The 22,008-nt window shown below is 36.0% G+C and overlaps 2 protein-coding genes across 2 annotated transcripts in view; one reads left to right on the forward strand and one right to left on the reverse strand.

The window, feature by feature from the left end:
* The window catches only part of LOC127879165 (U3 small nucleolar RNA-associated protein 15 homolog), a 70,838-nt gene extending 58,827 nt beyond the window's left edge, over positions 1 to 12,011 (reverse strand). Inside the window, 2 exon segments of the mRNA XM_052425843.1 lie at positions 5,837 to 5,929; positions 11,859 to 12,011. Coding sequence (XP_052281803.1) covers positions 5,837 to 5,929; positions 11,859 to 11,996 — 231 coding nt within the window. The 5' untranslated portion in view covers positions 11,997 to 12,011.
* Positions 12,012 to 12,402: 391 nt separating this feature from the next.
* The window catches only part of LOC127878689 (AT-rich interactive domain-containing protein 3C-like), a 32,267-nt gene continuing 22,661 nt past the window's right edge, over positions 12,403 to 22,008 (forward strand). The window contains exons 1-2 of the mRNA XM_052425217.1: positions 12,403 to 12,450; positions 13,484 to 13,987. Of these exons, the coding sequence (XP_052281177.1) occupies positions 12,403 to 12,450; positions 13,484 to 13,987 (552 nt within the window). The remainder of the gene's footprint in view (positions 12,451 to 13,483; positions 13,988 to 22,008) is intronic.

Below are 22,008 nucleotides of genomic sequence, written 5' to 3' on the forward strand. Positions count from 1 at the left end.
GTTTATGCTGTTTGCCCATAGCCATTTTCAATTTGCTTCTAAGGGGAAAAGGGATCATATTTGGGTTAGATTGGACTGCCAAATCTACATCTCATATTAAGTGTAACATATTTTAGGAGATTAGTTAATATTATTAAATTATTGTGAAGAGAAGATTTTCAATGGTTCTTAATTATCAGTTAAAAGATATAATAGCTCAGCATTTAGATTTGGCAACCATACCATTATTTCAAGAAATTAGCAAAAATATAATAACCTCAACATTTATGTATTACATGCAGTAAAATATAACATGCATCCACCTAGTTTTTGTTCGAGCATTTTTAACCCTTTGCATGCTGGGAAATTTGTCATCTGCTAAAATGTTGTCTGCTGAATTTCTATAATGACCATTTTCTTCGATTTTTTCAAAGAATACTATCAGAATAGCAAACAGTTTGGATCCTGATGAGACGCCACTTTGTGTGGCGTCTCATCTGGATCCAAACTGTTTGCAAAGGCCTTCAAATTTCAGTTCCAGCACTGAAAGAGTTAAGGGGTCATTTAACAATGATATGGAGTGCTGATGCTTTATGATTTAACCCTTTCCCAATAAGAAGCAAAGTGAAAACGGCTTTGTGTAAACAGCATAAAACCAGAACAGCCTGGGAGAAACTCGCAGTCTGTTCAGGTTTTATTGTGTTTGCTGCTCATCAGTAACTAACGGTTGGAAATGATGCCTTTAAAACTTGAATACAGTATAAAAGAAAGGTCTTGAATTAAATGTAACTTTCTAAGGGACTACAAATGCGTAAAAATGCATATCTAAATGGTAACGGTTAAATCACAAAAACATACCTAGTTACAAACAGTTGTATATGGACTGATAAAACAAAGACGATGCTACAATTAATGCCTTTGTTACATGAAAGTACAAATACTTTTGCAACTGAATTCAAAAGTGAGGACTGTCCATTTAGCAGAAGAGTATATAAACGTGCATAACAAGACATGGGTTTAATATCAGCTTACAGAACATATTCCCCCATTGGTACAAAAAGGTACCATGTGACATTTTTGCACCAGTTGGGCGAATTATGATCTTGGTTCTTGATCACATATTGGACATGTGGGTGTTTTGCCCTGTTCTCTGGTTCACCCTAGCAGTGCAAAATCCAAATTTAACCCTTGACCACTTAGATATGTATTTAATATCTTTCATTAACAAACTAAATAGCTGGACATTCCAGCTAGAATTCATATTTCATCCCGACTTTCTTGAGTCTAGTAAGTAAATTAGCCATTTGCATGCTGGGAAATTTGTTGTCTGCTAAAACGTCGTCTGCTGAATTTCTTAAATTAGCATTTTCTTCATTTTTTTTCAAAGAATACTATAAGAATAGCAAACAGTTTGGATCCTGATGAGACGCCACGTTCTGTGGCTTCTCATCTGGATCCAAACTGTTTGCAAAGGCCTTCAAATTCGGTTCCAGCACTTAAAGAGTTAAGTAGGAGTGCTGGGACACACTCCGGGTCCACACATTAGGCAGCCTCAGGCATGGAAGGACCACATAAAATTCAAAATACACACCTACACTTCAGAAGTATTTTTACCTACGCTGTGAACAAGATTGGTACTATTTTGTGTATTGGTACAGACAAAGTGCTTCCATAAATAAATTAGCGCTAAGTGTGCAACATTTACTTTGACAGCTAATTTATATGAACACTTGTCAATAGTCTTGGAAGCAAGATGGAAAGAAAAAAGTCATTTCAATACTGAAATTCAAACAGACATTCCTTTTCCAGCAAACATCTCAGAGAAATGTGTAAAAAGTCGTATATCACTTGACCAGACATTTCCCCATTTATAAACGTTTTAATCTACATTAAGAACAAAACCGAAACTCTGTTTCTCAGAATGAATAAAGCTGTGTTATAATTGCGAAAATCTAATCAGAAAGATGAAGATTCATTGAGAGAGAAATATCAAATGAATTAGACTTAGTTTTCTACAGCCTGTTAAACGGACAGGCTAATTACTTTTCAATTATTCATACCAAATGGCCAGGCTGTACACACAATAGGCAAAGTACTGTCAGTTTTGTTTAGAAATATTAAAACAAATGATTTCAGTAATACCCCTATAGATGTAATGACTTTTGAAGAGATTGGAGATAATTCAATTCAAGTGAATGTTTGCCTCTTCAACACAGTGGCTCCAGACAGAGCTCTGAGATCCCAGTCTGACTATAACAGATCTATAAGAGCACATACATAGTGCATAATGGTCATTCTTTTTCCAAGAAAACTGGAAAAAAATCCAGTGGAAGTTAGTACTCAAAACACTAAAAGGTGTATTTTAAAGTTAATATATGAATCTTGCTCTTAGCAAAAGGGCTGAATGCATGTGTCTTCTGTGTCGTATAAGATTAGCCTGTGCAGTCTACACAGGCTAACTAGGTACGACACTTTCCAAAACTGGACTTTTTGCTACAATGAGACGACCTTTCAACCTCTCAACTAAAAACTCCATAAAAACCAAAAAGTGTCATCCATGATCAGCCTGTGCAAACAGCAAAGGTAATGTTGGGAAACACTGTACGCACATGCATGAAACCGCATTGTCCTAGAGCTAAGCTCATTTCTTCATGTATATAAACAGTCCATCTCCTACATGCATATAAACAGTCCATCTCCTACATGCATATAAACAGTCCATCTCCTACATGCATATAAACAGTCCATCTCCTACATGTATATAAACAGTCCATCTCCTACATGTATATAAACAGTCCATCTCCTACATGTATATAAACAGTCCATCTCCTACATGTATATAAACAGTCCATCTCCTACATGTATATAAACAGTCCATCTCCTACATGCATATAAACAGTCCATCTCCTACATGCATATAAACAGTCCATCTCCTACATGTATATAAACAGTCCATCTCCTACATGTATATAAACAGTCCATCTCCTACATGTATATAAACAGTCCATCTCCTACATGTATATAAACAGTCCATCTCCTACATGCATATAAACAGTCCATCTCCTACATGCATATAAACAGTCCATCTCCTACATGTATATAAACAGTCCATCTCCTACATGTATATAAACAGTCCATCTCCTACATGCATATAAACAGTCCATCTCCTACATGCATATAAACAGTCCATCTCCTACATGTATATAAACAGTCCATCTCCTACATGTATATAAACAGTCCATCTCCTACATGTATATAAACAGTCCATCTCCTACATGTATATAAACAGTCCATCTCCTACATGTATATAAACAGTCCATCTCCTACATGCATATAAACAGTCCATCTACATGTATATAAACAGTCCATCTCCTACATGTATATAAACAGTCCATCTCCTACATGTATATAACAGTCCATCTCCTACAGGTATAGAACAGTCCATCTCCTACATGCATATAAACAGTCCATCTCCTACATGTATATAAACAGTCCATCTCCTACATGCATATAAACAGTCCATCTCCTACATGCATATAAACGTCCATCTCCTACATGTATATAAACAGTCCATCTCCTACATGTATATAAACAGTCCATCTCCTACATGTATATAAACAGTCCATCTCCTACATGCATATAAACAGTCCATCTCCTACATGTATATAAACAGTCCATCTCCTACATGTAGCAATGCACCAATCATCTAATTGACCACATGGTCAGCATTATATTTATTAATAACTGAACAACACATAAACACAGAACAAGGGTCATCTATTGAGAATGAAATAAAAACACAAAGCAATGGACTAATGGGACAATAAAAACCCTTTTTTGTACAACATTTTCATTCAAAGTGCCCCATTTCCAATGGGAAAAAAGTAAATATTTTTCCTCAAAATTCCCAATGAAAGGTTTCCAAAACCAAATATATATGTACATTTTTTATTTAAGTCTAAACTTTAAGTTAATCTTCTATCAAGTTATGTAAGTTAAACCTTAGTAAAAGTAATATAAACATCACTTTTATACTCGATCTTTAAGTATTTTTTAGCAAAAAAAAAAACCCACGAAAACACGAAAATGTCCCGATTTTAGTAAAAACCACGAGAGTTTTCCCTATTCAAAGGGCCCACACCCAATTCCCAAAACAGGGAAAAAAACTTAATCAGTGTTAATTTGCTTTGCTTGACATTTCCCATCAAAAGGCCCATAGAGGAGGCCATTTTAAGGCTTGTCGAGGCGGCCATTTCAAGGCTTATAGAGAGAAGGCTGTTCAAGGCTTACAGAGGGGGCCATTTCAAGACTTAGAGGCAGCCAGTTGAAAGGCTTACCGAGGGGCCATTTCAAGGCTTTCAGAGGGGGCCATATCAAGGCTTATAGAGAGAAGGCTGTTCAAGGCTTACAGAGGGGGCCATTTAAAGACTTTTAAAGGCAGCCATTGAAAGGCTTACCGAGGGGCCATTTCAAGGCTTTCAGAGGGGGCCATATCAAGGCTTATAGAGGGGGCCATATTAAGGCTTATAGAGAGGGCAATTTCAAGGCTTATATAGGGGGCCATTACAAGGCGTATCAAGGGGGCCTTTTTAAGAGGGGGGGCCCATTGTAAGGCTTGTCCAGGGGGCCATTTTAATGCTAACAGAAGGGGTCATTTCAAGGCTTTTGTAAGGGGCCATTTCAAGACTTATAGAGTACATTTTTAGGCTTAAAGAGGACATTATAAAGCTTAAAGAGAGGACCATGTCAAGATTAAAAGAGGATGCCATTTCAAGGCTTATTGAGGGCCCTTTCAACACTTGCAGAGGTAGCTTCAAGACTTACATAGAAGGCCATTTCAAGAATGATAGAGAATTCCATTTGTAGCCTTATTAAGGATACCATTTTGGGGCTTGAAGGGGGACATTTAATGCTACAAGAATTCTAGAGAATGCTATTTTAAGGCTTTAAAGGAGGCCAAGTCAAGGCTTATAAAGGAGTTCATTTTAATGCTTATAAAAGGGGCCATTTTAATGCTTAAAGAGGAGGAATTTTCAAGGCTTTTAGAGGGGATCTTTCAAGGCTTATAGAGGGGGCCATTTCAAGGCTTAAGAGAGGGCCATATCAAGGCTTAAAGAGGGGGCCTTTCAAGGCTTAAAGAGGGGGCCTTTCAAGGCTTATAGAGGAGGCCATTTCAAGGCTTATATAGATGGCCATTTCAAGGCTTACAGAGGAGGCAATTGCAAGGCTTATAGAGGAGGCCATTTCAATGCCTATAAAGGGAGCCATCGCAAGGCTTATTGAGGGTGCCATTTCAAGGCTTATAGAGGAGGCCATTGCAAGGCTTATAAAGGAGGCCATTTCAAGGCTTATAGAGGAGGCCATTGCAAGGCTTAAAGAGGAGGCCATTGCAAGGCTTATAGAGGAGGCCATTGCATGGCTTATAGAGGAGGCCCTTGCAAGGCTTATAGAGGAGGCCATTTCAAAGCTTATAAAGAGGGCCATTTCACTGCTTGTAGAGGGGGCCATTTCAAGGATTCAAGAGGAGGAAATTTGAAGGCAAATAGAGGGGGGCATTTCAAGACTTATAGAGAGGGCCATTTCAAGACTTAAAGAGGAGGCCATGACAAGGCTTATCGAGGGGGCCATTGCAAGACATATTGAGGGGGCCATTTCAACAGATGGCAGTGCAGTTAAAAGTTCAAGTTGCACAGTTTCTTAGTTTAAATGCTTTGCACATGCAAATGTTTTAAGAAACAGTATAAGGGTTGCAAGCAGGAATTAATTTTGTGCAACAATGCAACAGGAATTGTATTGCAACCATACATATAACATTTCCCAGTTTATTATCCTGCAGGGACTGGTTCCATATACCTACCCGTGTAGAGTTGGTCACGGCCAGCTGGTAAGGTGCAACTGGACTGAAGTCAATATGGGAAATGGCGCCATATTCTTTTTTTATCACAGGGACCTGAAATATGCAATGAATAAAAGGTCATGTTAAAGCAATATGTTGACAAATGAATACATAAGGACAAATATAAACAAATGGAAAGGATGCTGCATCAGTCAACAGGATTGATTTTAATTTACAGACATGGAGCAAGGACAAAGATCATTTTCACATGAAATTCAACCTTAGGAATTATTTTAAAGGTAAAAGAAGTGGATGTAACACATAGCAAACATTTTGTCAACCGTGGGAAGATTATTTTTGGGTTGGGTCTGATTTTAACATAAGTAAATACAAGTAAAAATCAAACTGAACTTCCAATTAATGTTTACAAATTAAAATTAAAATAATATATACAATATAAATGTTAGTAAAAACAAATCTTTTATCAGTTATAACAAACAAGAGGGCCTGAAAGGCCCAAAGTCGCTCACCTGAGAGGAAAGGAACTGACCTGTTCTGTGCAGTACAAGATGTCATTAGAACAAAATGTTCTTACCAACTTTCATGACTAGTGAACACACTGGCAGCCACGTTTTTCAACAGACCACAACCATTTTCATACACATCCAAGATATCATTTAAACAAATACTCTGACAAAGTTTCATGAAGATTCATGACTTCATATAAGGAAAAATGCCCCGCCCCCTGGTGGCCATGTTTTTCAAGCAACTGGAACCATTTTCGAACTTGTCTAAGATATCTTTGGGACAAATCTTCTGCCAAAGTTTCTTGATGATCGGACAATAAATATGGGTTCTAGAGTGTTAACAAGGTTTTACAATAGCTATATAAGGAAAAATGCCACGCCAACTTGGTGGCCATGTTTTTCCACCAACCGGAACCATTTTCAAACTCATCCAAGATATAATTGGTACAAATCTTGTGACCAAGTTTCATGATGATCGGACAATAAATGTGGTATCTAGAGTGTTAATAAGGTTTTACTAAAGCAATATATAGCCATATTAGGAAAATGCCCCCCCCCCTGGTGGCCATGTTTTTAAAGCAATCGAAACCATTTTCAAATTCATCCAAGATATCATCGGGACAAATCTTCTGACAAAGTTTCATGAAGATCAGAAAATTAATGTGGCCTCTAAAGTGTTAACAAGGTTTTACTATAGCCATATAGGAAAAAATCCCCAGCCCCCTGGCGGCCATGTTTTTCAACCAAACTGCATCGTTTTTGAACTCATCCAAGATATTATTGGGATGAATCTTCTGTCCAATTTTCATGAAGATTGGACAATAAATGTGGACTAAGAGTGTTAACAAGATTTAACTATAGCCATATATAGCCATATAAGGAAAAATGCCCCGCCCCTTGGCAGCCATGTTTTTCAAGCAAACGTAACCATTTTCAAACTCATCCAAGATATCATTAACACCAATCTTCTGACCAAATTTCATGAAGATTGGACAATAAATGTGGCCTCTAGTGTGTTAACAAGGTTTTACTAAAGCCATATATAGCCATATAAGGAACAAGAATATCAGTAAAACTGATGGATGCTCCCCAATGATACGCTTTGTCAATGTATGTGTTAATAAACACCTAAAAAATCTATTTTTAGCCTCGGACACCTTGACCCAGTGACCTCAAACCTCATCAAAAGGTAGAGGTCCGTGCAAGGTACCTACATGCCAAATATGAAAGCGATCGGTAAAGTATTGAAGGTGCTATGAGAAACAGTAGCAAAAGTGTGACAGAAGGAAGTCTATTATCAGCCTCGGTGACCTTGACCATGACCCCAGTGACCTCAAACATCATCAAAAGGTAGAGGTCCATGCAAGGTACCTACATGCCAAATATGAAATTGATTGATTAAGTATTGAAAGCTATGAAAAACAGTAGCAAAAGTGTGACAGAAGGAAGTCTATTATTAGCCTAGGTGACCTTGACCTTGACCCCAGTGACCTCAAACCTCATCAAAAGGTAGAGGTCCATGCAAGGTACCTACATGCTAAATATGAAAGCGATTGGTTAAGTATTGAAGGCGCTATGAGAAACAGTAGCAAAAGTGTGACAGAAGGAAGTCTATTATTAACCCCGGTGACCTTGACCTTGACCCCAGTGACCTCAAACTTCATCAAAGGTAGAGGTCCATGCAAGGTACCTACATTGCCAAATATGAAAGCGATTGGTAAAGTATTGAAGGCACTACGAGAAACGGTAGCAAAAGGGGGGAGGGAGGGAGGGAGGGAGGGAGGGAGGGAGGGAGGGAGGGAGGGAGGGAGGGAGGGAGGGAGGGAGGAGGGAGGAGGAGGAGGAGGAGGAGGGAGGAGGGAAGGAGGAAGGAAGGAAGGAAGGAAGGAAGGAAGGAAGGAAGGAAGGAAGGAAGGAAGGAAGGAAGGAAGGAAGGAAGGAAGGAAGGAAGGAAGGAAGGAAGGAAGGAAGGAAGGAAGGAAGGAAGGAAGGAAGGAAGGAAGGAAGGAAGGAAGGAAGGAAGGAACTACAAAATGGCAACTATTTGCTCCACAGAAAATATTTTCGGGGAGCATATAAATGCCCCGCCCCCTGGTGGCCATGTTTTTAAAGCAACCGAAACCATTTTCGAACTCATCCAAGATATCATTGGGACAAATCTTCTGACTGAGTTTCATGAAGATCTGAAAATAAATGTGGCCTCTAGAGTGTTAACAAGGTTTTACTATAGCCATATAAGGAAAATGCCCTGCCCCCTGGCGGCCATGTTTTTTAACCAACCGGCATCATTTTCGAACTCGTCCAAGACATTATTGGAATGAATCTTCTGACCAAGTTTCATGAAGATCCGACAATAAATGTGGCCTCTAGAGTGTTAAAAAGATTTTACTATAGCCATATATAGCCATATAAGGAAAAATGCCCTGCCCCTTGGCAGCCATGTTTTTCAAGCAAACGTAACCATTCGAATTCATCCAAGATATCATTGAGACCAATCTTCTGACCAAATTTCATGAAGATTGGACAATAAAAGTGGCCTCTAGAGTGTTAACAAGGCAAATGTTGACGCCGGACGATGGACGACGCACGGCGGACGATGGACAAAAGGCCATCACAAAAGCTCACCATGAGCACGTTGTGCTCAGGTGAGCTAAAAAACACAACTGTTTCTGAATAAATTCAACTGTTCATGTATTGGCATTGTGCTTGGCTCTACCCCGCCCCTGTATGATGTTAAGCTCATGAGTATCTAAGGGTTGGAAATGAAGCCTTTAAACTTGAATACAGAAAGAAACGTCTTTAATTAAAATTAACTTTCTAAAGTACTACAAATGATTCAAAATACCTATATAATACCCCAGTCAAACCGGACTGGCGACCTTACTGCGTCCTTACAGCGACTCAGGGCGCAGTGAGGACGCCATAGACGTCGGAGCCTCGGAGGGACGCAAGAGAACGCAGTGAGGACGGTGAAATTGCTCAGGACTTGAGCACACGGCGACTACTTTGAACATGTTCAAAGTAGTCGCCGAAGTTCGGCGTTTTACGGCGTTCTGTTAAGGACGTCCTAGGGACGCCGTAGAGACGAAGTAGTCATAGTAGGGACGTTGTAGGGTCGCTGTGAGGTAGCCATGGACGTTGTGTGGTCGCCGCTCAAACCCACAGAAAATGATCATTGACTGCAAGGCGACCTTACGGCTACCTTAGTACGTCCTTTGTACATGTACGTCTATAGCGTCCTCAGAATGACTATGGTCGCAATAAGAACGCAGTAAGAACGCCAGGGACGCCGCTCAGACGCCGTATGGGCAGCTTTGGTCGCCATAAGGACGCAGTACGAAAGCGGTAAGGTTGCGAGGAATGTATTAAGGACGCCGTAAGGACGCGCAGAATGCCATAAACCAGGACGCTGGTGTGACGGGAAGGCCAAAAACAGCATTTTTACAGAAAAAGTCGTTGGCGTCCTTACTACGACAATCAGAAATTTCCAGAAGCACAGTATTAGGTTGCCGTAAGGACGCCAGTCCCGTGTGACGGGGCTATAAGTGGTTAAACCTTACATTATAAAAATGGAAATATCAATGTTTTGCTCAAAAATACATTGCAATGAATGACAAAATACACTGTGACATTAATGGGCTCTTTAGTAGTTACAGTAAAAATTAAGTTGGATTAGAATTAGATCTATCACAGAAGGTGACGACCCCAGATTCTGCTAAGATACAGATATAAAGAATTGACAATTAAAGATGCATTTTGACTTTCAGTATTTGAGTATGACCTTGACCTTGAAGGTAGTCATGTTAATTTGCAGTTGTAACACTGTCTAATATATTTGTGCCAAGTAACTTCAAAATCCATAAATGAATGTAAAAATAAAGATGTATTTTGTGAAAGATTAACAATTTTCCCATGTGTTGCTAGTCGATCATCTTGAATCAATACGGAAATATGTGACACAATGGTTTCACAAAATGGAGTATAAGAAGTTTAATGTCACCAGAACTTACATAAAATAAAAATGAAAACATGGTTCAAATGACAGACATTTTGACAAAGATGGGGCCTGTTAGCCATTTTGAGTTTTATTGAGACAAACAATTCGAACATTGTATGCCTGCAATAGAAGTGTCTGAAATTTCATGAAAGAAAAGCTGACACACAATGAAGAAGCTATTGGCCATTTTAAATTTTGAAGAAGAAAATATTGTTTAACAAGATTAACAGAATAACAGTATGCATTCTTTTCATGAACTGCATATTAAAGTTTAATGGATATCTGCAAATCCAGTTTTACCGTGTGAAGGGATGGTAGGTGCATATGGTGACAAGAATAGATTAAGAGTGGTATCAGGGCTTTTATCCTGATTTTGTGAAGCAGCCCTGGCCCCTATCTTTGTGAAAAAATGAGCCACAAACTTCTAAAAATTGTGAAAAAAAGAGTTGTGAACTTGTAAAAATTTTGCAATTCAGTTTGTTAAAAATTGGTATAGTAAAAGCATGTTTAATATTTGCATCTGACATATTAAAATGTCTTTAAATAATGCATTTAAATCATATTTTGATTGTCTTGAATTTTTCAATAAATGACCACTTACATTTAGATCAACAATATTCTGACTGGTAAATCCTATCTGAAACCATAGAAATGCCTAACCACTGTCAATATCTTGTCTAGCTTATGTAAAATATTAAATCAAATTGCAATTTTGAATTGTGAAATGGCTGTTTTTGACAGTTTTAAGCCCAAAAGTCTGTTTTTCACAGTTAAAAATCGCCGTTTTTGTCCAGTATTGCGGCTGTGCTAGATTTGTGAAATGTCCGTGCCAAAATTGTGAAATGGCCATCCACGGCTATTCTCTAAGAAGGAAAAATCCCTGGGTATATCTATTCTAGGCCAGGTGTCAGTTGCACTTTCCTTCAAATCCTTAAGGAAATTGGTATATTTGTCAGTCAATGCATGTTAACTCTTCTGATTAATTAGGCAGCCAAGTATAGAATAAAGGAATAATAGTGTTGGACAGTAAAGTGTCGAATGCACACATGTTTTCATTCAAATTAGAATGTTGCTAAAGCAAATAGCAAATTTCAGTAATTCTGAATATTCTTTTATGTACAGTAATTCTGTGACATGCTTGCATCAAGTATAGTCATTTTGATTTTATATAACAAATCTTACGCCGCTAAGTCAGCTTGCGTGAACGTCCATTTCTTAGATGCAAAGTTTATACAACTATTTTGAGAACAACACTAATTCTTTGTAAACAAAAAATGGCTACAAGAAGGCGCCTATGAAGAGTGTGTCCAAAATCTATATCCAATTGGTTTATTGCAGGCTTATCAGCTCCTTTCATTGACGGCTGACGACTGGTCTATTACTATCAAACACCAATATCCGAAATATTCCTATCCGAATTTAAGATAAGTAAATTCTATTACTATTATAGATATAAAGACAATTATAATTCGTCTGATTGTAAAGATTTGCTAAATCAACACATTTTGTAAATTTTTACCTCTAGCTTCTTCCAATATAATGTGTCACTGGTGACTTTTTCACCAACTTTTTGATAAGTTTTCACGTTTACTTTCTTAAAGGGCGCAGCCATCTTTGTTTTAATCTCTAATAAATAATGGAAGAAAATATACAGCATCAAATTATTGTTAATCAAAAATATTTACTTCGATAATATAAATATATAAAACGTGTAAATTTTTCTTATACAGCTTTATTTTCAACATAATTAAATATCTAGTGCTCATGCATAGTACAGAGTAACAGCTTCATTAATATTCATCGTTTTTCGGTAGCTCCGCCTACAGTGGGCGTGCGAAACCAATGATTCGCTTGCTGTCTATCAAAAGTCAAAGTTCATAATGATACTTCTATATGTTGATAATTCATTTCGCCGTAACGGTCACGTGCTCTTAATATTAATTGTAGAGTTGGGATTGGATTATTGAGTGTATTGATATAAAGAGAGAAGAAAACGAAATATAAGATCTATTTGTGAACAGGACATGATTGTAGATCTATCTAAAAAGTCGTTTGGTGGAAAAATGTCAGGGGATGATAATAGCCTGGACGGACGAGAGAGTATTGCAAGTGTAAGCATACATATTTATGTTTATATTAATTGGTTATTAATATTAAATGTCAATTTCTTTATAAATTTATCACTGTATGATATTAAACAAGAACAATAACTCGGTATTATGCGTTATTGTATTTAATACAACTTCATAAATATGACTTGCAATAATATATTATATTATTTAGTTAAGGTCATGTTAACAATTCAAAAATATATTTTATGAATTAAACGCATATAAAAAACTACTGTGCTATAATAAAATAATAATTAAAAAAATATAGGCATCATTGTGCCCAATGCAATTTTATTTTAGAATTACCGCTTGATTTTCATTTAAACTTTAAATTAAAAAGCATTGTTATTACTAATTTTGACACGGATATTTATAATTTATTATTTATTTAGATGATATAATTTAGAATTTAAAATAAGAACTAAAAACCAAACTAGATCACGTTTTCTCGATATGTTGTACTTTAATCTGCGCGTGCTCTATGGGTGAACGCTACTGTTTCGAAGAATGCGATTTAGTGCAGCCCATTCGCACGCGCTTTTCGTGTACTAAGTGTGCGGGTAATTAGTAGATATGATAGTATTACGCGCTAAGTATTCTGGTACTCGTGAGTTCGCTACATGAGTAATACCGAGTAGAACTTTCTGTTGTGTGACTCGTACGTGCATACCAAAACAAAACGCAATGTATTAACAAACCAAACAATTCAGGAGGAGCGATTCGAAATATTTATAACCATGGCGAACTGCTAAATAATTAATTAATGCAGCTTCAGTTAAAGGTAATGCAAAAAGGCACAGTATATAAGATATAATTGAATGCAAATGATTTATGTGGTTTAAAATTAAATAGTGTATTCCGCGTCTTAAATATAGCAAAGAGTGAATGTGAAAACTAATAAAACAGTAAAGAATAATTAACTTAAAATTGTTGTCAGTATTAAAATAATAAGAATTTAAGGTCATATCAATTCCTATTGAGACTTATAATATTTTCTAATACAAGATTATGAAGGACTTTTCGATTCTTTCAGTCCATTGGACAGCGTCCACAAGACCGCAGTCTAGAGTCCGACGGCACAACTAGCGAGACCGGGGGCGACCACGGAAGTGACGTCAGCATGGAGAAACTCGACACTTCCGAGCGCGACCTTTACGAGAAGCTACGTCGACAGCAAAAGGAGGAACGTGATTTAAAGACACACGACGGCCTTCTGGCTGGAATGAAGCGACACAATGATGTCAGGATGTTCCGTCCCGGCACCGACGATTTGGGACAGGACCTTCGAGTGAACAAAAGTGAGCGAGAAAAAATAGATCGTGAACGCGAGGACTATAAATCTCTTAGAGAAAACGTGCTGAAGGGATATACGTCGCCGGCGATGAATATATACAATCACCCGGCGTACCTGGCGGCAATGTCGGCTGCGACTGCCCAGTACCCGAGGTCACACTCACCCGAGAGCGAGACCTCTGCCAGCCCGCCCCTCGGGGATGGACCCTCGCATCACTGGACATTCGAGGAACAATTTAAACAGGTTAGTGATCCAAACAAATAAAATTAAGTTTACTTTTAATCAATAAACAATAGGCAATACGCTATAGGTCGCTCAATTTGCATCGAATAATACATGTATGAAAGCTGTGTGTTTTATGGGCGTGAGCCTGTTATCGCCATTCGTTTGTCCGTTCGTTAGACAACATTTTAGGTAAAATTTCGACCAAAAAAAGGTAATTTATACATGAATCGTAAATGTATAAAATGAACCAGTATAATGTTTGGTTGTAACAAGGTCTCTTGAAATCAGTTTCTGTTCTTTCTCAAATGTTGGGAACCCTGCGAGCTCAAGAGGGTCTGTTTATGCGAAATGCTCATGAATTTTGAAATTATTTTATTTGCTGATATAGAAAGTTAAAGTTTTATTAACTACACGTGTTTTGTGTTTTCTTTCAAACAAGAAGAAACGACGTTTTAACAGCATCTTGAAACTATACTTGTACGTAAACTATAACAAACATGTTTGGGGGATAAGGGTTTTTTATTTGAAAAAGCGACATTTTTATGAAAGTATTAATATAATTGAGTATTTTGTCCGATAGCACATGTTGCAGACATTTGTTTTTTTTTGTCAATACAAATTATTTTTTATGTAGCATTCCATTAAAAGTTGTATCATTCTTCCACCACTTTAATATTAATATTGAATAACAATATGTCAAGTTTACAATCGCCCTATAGTGATAACTGTATTGTTTTCCTTCCTTTATTCTGTACGTTGTCTGTTCTGTGTTCACGGCTGCTCCGCATATACAAATTATTTTTTATGTAGCATTCCATTAAAAGTTGTATCATTCTCCCACCACTTTAATATTAATATTGAATAACAATATGTCAAGTTTACAATCGCCCTATAGTGATAACTGTATTATTTTCCTTCCTTTATTCTGTACGTTGTCTGTTCTGTGTTCACGGCATGCTCCGCATATGCATTTATTTATCAATTAAACGCATTATTTTCCACAAAACATAAACATATTGTTTTATTTCTAAACATTATTCAGTAGCCCATTTTCTATGGAATTCTATCTGATTCAGTATTATGTGAAATTTGAAATATTAATGAGTTATTCGGAAATAACAGATAATTGTTTTCTCATGTATTTATCATTAATTTTTATGAACTCTTAATATTAATGGCGCTCACAAGGGCAATAAATAAACATAAATAATCATATCATTTTGCATATTAGATGAAAATCAAATGAATGCTTCATACTATAAACCTAATTTGTAATGACATGCTGTTACAATTATTAACATTCATTTGTGTAGATTGCATCCAAGAGATTTTAAGAAAGGAAAATAGCCGGATTACAATTATGGGATTGGGATTTTTTAATAATTAAATGTTAATGTTTAGTGGCGAACTAGTGTACATTTTTGCACGTGGTTGTCTATAGCAAAAAAGTTAAAACGCAATTATTCCTGTTTAAAATGACTCTTAGTTACTTTTGTAAGCAACGGTTAGGAATATCAACTTAATATCATTTGAAACTATTTCGGAATAATTTAATATAATATTTATATTAAACAAACGCAACTACTTTTAATCTAAACAAACTTTTTATGTTATTATTATACTTGTTTATAGTTTTGTTGAAATAAAATGCAACTTATTCTTTAAAAAAATAAGAAGAAAACAGTAGAAAAGAATCAAGAAAACTCGTCTTATATTTAAATGAATCCGATTACACTTGGAACAATCATTCGCAAGCAAAACAAATATGTTTACAATAAAATCAAGGGGATAAAAAGTCAATGGTTTAATGATACGATCACTTGCGTTTAAACATTGGACATTTCATGGTTAATTACCCACTGTCGCACCGGGCGACCCGAGTCGTCTGCCATCTGCTTAGCTAACACCTCTTTGTGAACAAGACCATTTCACTAGCAGGAAATTATCCGCGGCACGATTGTCTTCGACTATAATTCCTTTAATCACTGAGAAAAAACGGATTTTAATCTTTTAAAGCACTGTTACATATCAGTTTTCTTTTTTTTCTTTGGATGACATTTTTTCATTGACGTTGGCGCAATTGTTTCTCGAACCAAGTTGCCACTTAAACTATGATTCGTACCCGTACAGGCGCATGCTGATAAGCGCCATAATTACCCGGTACTATTTGATTTAATTCGAAAAATACGCTGTTTGGTTTACAGCGTTTTCACCGCAATTTACTTCTGCAAGTATTAAGTGAGAAAAGGTTTTGACGTTTTATTTAGGAAATAAGGGTTAGATACATGTTATAACATATCATTATAATAAATTCTAATAACAAATTATAAGCGATTGTTATTTTAAAATACGTCAACTTATTCAATGCGAAAATATTTCTGCAGGCATTCGACATGTCATGCTTTGAAAAAAGCACCCAATTAACATGAATTACATTATAATTGCATCGGGCACTTTTTTCCAGCGATGTCTGCAGCTATAATTGACTATCCTCGTAATACAGCGTGCCAATAATGATCATTTTAATGACTTATTTATTTAGGACATTGACTCCATAATGAACATTTACATACAGATTGTATAAAAATTGATTTTCAATTTTGACGAGGCGCGAGGCCCATTTGCACCATTTATCGTATTGTTTGCGGTCATTTATATTAAACAATATTAACTTTCCGTATTAATGTTAGACCCCAATAAGAAATCAATAGGATCGTGTCTGTGTTTGCCTATTGTGCAAACTCGTGCAGTCGGTCAATAGGGTCGGAATAACCAGTCGCAAAACTCAAAGTATAAATTTATTGATAAAAAAGAGCATCGCTCTGTTAAAAGGGGGTTTAATAAATGTGAGTAAAGTGTCGTCCCATATTAGCCAGAGCAGTTCGCACAGGCTAATCAGGGACGACAATTTCCCGATTTATGGAATTTTTCGTTGACAGGAAGTATTATCTAAACGAAAATCGGGTCTAGGCGGAAAGTGTCGTCCCTGAAAAGCCTGCGCGGACTGCACAGGCTAATCAGGGACGACACTTTACGCACATGAATGAAACCCCGTTTTTTAGAGCATGGCTCGGTTTCCTTTATAGACGAAGCTAAACCTAATATAATATTTTTCGTAACCAAGGACAAAACTATAAAATCAAAATTGGATATGTGTTTATATGTAAGTGTTTAACATAATTATGCATGTATATAAATGCACTGTTTATAAAACGATGATGACTTAATTAACAAGTATTTGGAGTTCTATTGAAAGTGAACTAGTAAACCATCATGTTTAGTGGAAATGTATTTATCACATGCTTTACCCTTTTTCCCCATGTGATACAACCATTACACATTGTTTTATATTACACATGTGTAATACAACATTTTAAAGCGTTTTCATTGGCTTAGTTTTCGTTTATTGACCAATCGCATTTTGTTATTTTGCTGAAGTGACGTTGCAACGTCAAATGACGTCACGAAATGTAAACAACATTCGTGATTTATCATTATATTTGCGTAAATTAAGGATTCTAACACGACACGCGACTTGTTTTCTATAGACAAAGAAGGAAATCAAGTGTGGGTTATTCTGCAATAATGTATGGGCGGAGCTTAATGTTTTGAAAATAGTTCCGAATAAATAAAGAAAATATCGCAGTAAAAATGCACGTGCTAAAACCCGCTCTAAAAGAAATGTAATAAATGTAGTATGTATATAAATTTCGACAACAAACCATGATAGAAAAATATTATTTAAGAAATAATATGTTTCTATCATGGTTTGTTGTCGAATAACCCACAGTAAGGAGTATAGATGCGTAGGAATTAAATCACGAGTGCGAGGCACGAGTGATTTGATAACACGAATCTATACTCCTTACTGTGGGTTATTCGACAACAAACCATGATAGAAAAATATTATTTCAATTCTAACACGATTCTGATTGATTTGGTTCAAGCTTTGGGACGTGAACTATATTTTTTAATACTCCGCCCTTATTAGTAAAAAGGTCACTATTTAGTGACATCATTGAATTGTACAAACATATGACGTCGTTTTCATTCATAACTATTTTGCAAATGACGTCACTTTCATTGAGAACAAACATCATAGAAACTAAATGATGTCACGTTTATTGATGCTACTGAAAAGCTTACATGCTATATATGTTTTCTTAATTACGCTTCCTAACAAATACATTCTTTGCAGACGTGGTTATGCCACTTATCACCAAATATACAATTTGTTGTTTCATTACATTTATATAGAGCTACATGCTACATTTATTATATTTGTTTTAGAGTGGGTTTTAGCACTTGCATTTTACTGCAATATTTTCTTTATTTATTCGGAACTATTTTCGAAGCATTAAGCTCCGCCCATAAGTTATTGCAGAATAACCCACACTTGATTTCCTTCTTTGTCTATAGAAAACAAGTCGCGTGCCGTGTTAGAAGATTTATTTAATTTGCTCATTTAAAAGCATGTGATAAAAAAGATCTGACACTCGTTGTCATATCATACCATATTTTATTAAACTCGTCCAGGAAATTCGTTAGTAAGCTCGCCAAAGGCTCGCTTACTAACAAAATTCCTGAACCCGTTTCATAAAATATGGTATGAAATGACAACTCGTGCCAGATCCTATATATATTATGAAACAACATTTAAAAAAACGAACACACAAAGTATTTTGATATATAAATACAATAAAGCTCGCATTTGATTTGTTTATATGAAAATTTGCAAATATCTGTCAGTTGGTTGTCATTAAAGTTTGATGACATAATTAATTAAGACGAAATAGCTAATGTGACTAGCGACAAGGTGTCAATGTTTATCTTTTATGACATCATTGGATAGTGTTTGCTTTGACATGTCATGTACGCAAAATTTACAATTTTATTACTGTCCAGTCGTTTCATAATTAATGAACTTTCAGTGTTTAATGGCTATTTAGTCGTTAATAAACACGTGATTTGGTCTTAAGGCGTGTCATATATTGCGAAACAATAAAATGGCCATTTCTTGTATTATTATACCTGTCGAAATGAACAGTTTTTGTCTGGGGCGGTCAGTTTACAAACGAACTAAATATTAAACTGACAAAAAAACCGTCGCCTTGAATGAAAAATTATATTAAAATGATACATAACCATTTAACAAACTATCGAAATTCAACACTTTGATTTGTGAAATGTTGGTCTGAGATCAATGGAAAGATAAGGATCATATGTCAGGTCTATTAGACGAAATTGGCAAATGTATTAGATTTAATTGTGAGTCAGTGTAAACCGAGACGACCCGCATGTTATTTGTGCGTTTATCACTTTAATATACTCCGTTTAATCGAAATTTATAACAATTTCAGATAATTGTCCATCGGATAACATTTCTATTTGACCTTTATTAAAAGTTACTTCAAGAACCTACAAACTTTAATCGTTAAGTACTTTACGCATTTACATATTTAGTTGTCAATTTTAATTCGACACACTGTTGCAACTCGCATACTTGTACTTTAATTACATTAGTTTATTTATATCTCCTTCACAAAATTACGTTAATATATTCAAAATTAATTGAGCCGTGCTCTGTGAAAAGGGTATTTAATGCATGTGCGTAAAATGTCGTCTCAGATTAGTTTGTACAGTCCGCACAGGCTAATCAGGGACGCCACTTTCTGCTTTTATGATATTTTTCGTTTAAAGAAAGTCTCTTCTTAGCAAAAATCCAGTTTAGGCGGAAAGTGTCGTCCCTTATAAGCCTGTGCGAACTGCACATGATAATCTGGGACGACACATTACGCTCGTGCATTAAATCCCCTTTTCATAGAGCACGGCCAAATTATATTAGCATCGTGTTTGGAATATATTAATTTATTGGGAGATGTAGCAACTTCCAACGTACATAACCTACTCGTTTGTTTCTATTTACCATAAAATGAATGCATGGACGAATGAATCAGTTTGTGGGTGAGTGAGTGAGTGAGTGAGTGAAGAGAAGAAGGAAGGAAGAAAAAACAATAGAAGGAAATAAATAAATAAATTAATTAATTCAATAGTATTTCATTTGTAATTTATTTCGTTTCATTTTGTAGATTTGAGCAAACTTTAATTATCGAACTTAGTATGATTTCCCAGACATGGTGTCAACATTTAAGACAATGTTGTCGGTCCGAATCGAAAGAACTGATTAAGAACAACTAATTAATCTTTAAGTTAACCCACATTCGCATAGACGCTTTGATTAAAGACAATGATGTAATTTAGCGCGCTAACCAAAATCTGATTAAACAGCCCAGTGATATCAAAATCTGTATATGCAGTTGATCGATTAATCTGAAATCGTGGAAATAATCAAAAGAGATATCGGCTAATATACCACATGCGTTCTGCTATTTTTCTAAAAGCACTTTAATCAGAGGGTATATCGAAGTTAACACCCTCGATTAATGTTATGTACATGATAAAATACAATAAAGTATCGTCAACAATCACTGAGATGCGACAGAAGATAAGGACTGTGAACACCAAAAGACAAGCAATTCATCATTAAGTGCAAGAACAATGTTTATTTATCTGTGGCAGATAGCATTGTGTATTTCGCTGGTCCTCTATTACATCGGTCTAAAAGTATTAAGTATAAAACTCCACAGCAAAACTTTAACTTTAATCATTGATCATTTCAGCCAAATCCGTAATATTACTTTAATATCTTAGTCTTGCAAACTTCAGTTAATATGTGCTTTTCATTCTCATTCACGCTTCACAGTTTGAAAATGCAATAGCTTTGTATACCATTAGCATTGCAGTGTAAGGCAGTTTAATTAAAATTTGAGCCGTGCTCTGTGAAAAAGGGGTTAAATGCATGAGCGTAAAGTGTCGTCCCAGATTAGCTTGTGCAGTCCGCAAAGGCAAATCAGGGACGACACTTTCCACGTTAACTGGATTTGTGCAAAGAAGAGACTTTCTGTAGACGAAAAATAACATAAAAGGGGAAAGTGTCGTCCCTGATTAGCCTGCGCGGACTGCACAGGCTAGTATAGGACGACACTTTACGCACATTGATCAAACCCCCTTTTCACATGGCACGGCCAATTAATGAAGTCAATTTAAGCACATATGAACTCACTCGTTTGGAAAACTATGATACCTGAAAGACCTCGCCATTTAAAGACAAAGTTCCTCTCGCAAATTGAGGGACATCCTAACTTAATCCATATTCTAAAGCAAATAACTAAATGAAATATAACAGATACGAAATAAAATTGCAAACGTATCATGTTTTGATCATATGTTGGTTATTCGGATACTTTTTTGTAGATAATTTCGTTTCTGGTGAGTTCGACGTACGGGTATCATTGCACTTGAAGTCACTTATATTTTCATATGAAATTAAATTTTATCTTTTGAGCAATTGGATACTGCTTATGTCCTCACTTACTGTCTGGTTTAATCTCTTTATCGGAATAATACTAGAAATACTACACCTTACCACAATAAACTGCTTTGATTCGCCACCGGTATTCAGTCATCGTCAATCATTAAAATGGAGAAAATGCGAAATGGGTGTTCAAAATTTTTCTCAAATTAATTCTTTTTGTCGAAAACATAACCTTTTGAATTTTACTGCGGAAAGAAATGTAACAGAATACATAATTGATATTTTATCAGATTAATCACTTTTTTATAATTGTGAATGTAATTTGATTGTACTTTATATCTGTGCGTTAGAGTCTGTGTACAATTCATTCGGTAAGCGATATTTGCATCAAATGTATTTTTGTTATATTGCAATATTTCATTGATAAGAAAGTATCGATTACAGTAGCGCTTGTTAAGAAAACTCATGTTTACAGGTATTAAAAGAGCTCCAAATTATTCTACTCAAATATATTCCATGCTTGTATTTTCCTTATGCCGATAAAAAATCTTTAAAAAAAAGACTACTGATTAAAGAGTGTTTTTATCTGTTTTCCCGAGGCGAGATAACACGTGTATGCTGTTGTTTCCACATGTAACACCTTATTTACTGATATACATGCACA

Source organism: Dreissena polymorpha, chromosome 4 (genome assembly GCF_020536995.1).
Source record: "Dreissena polymorpha isolate Duluth1 chromosome 4, UMN_Dpol_1.0, whole genome shotgun sequence".
Taxonomy (NCBI): Eukaryota; Metazoa; Mollusca; class Bivalvia; order Myida; family Dreissenidae; genus Dreissena; species Dreissena polymorpha.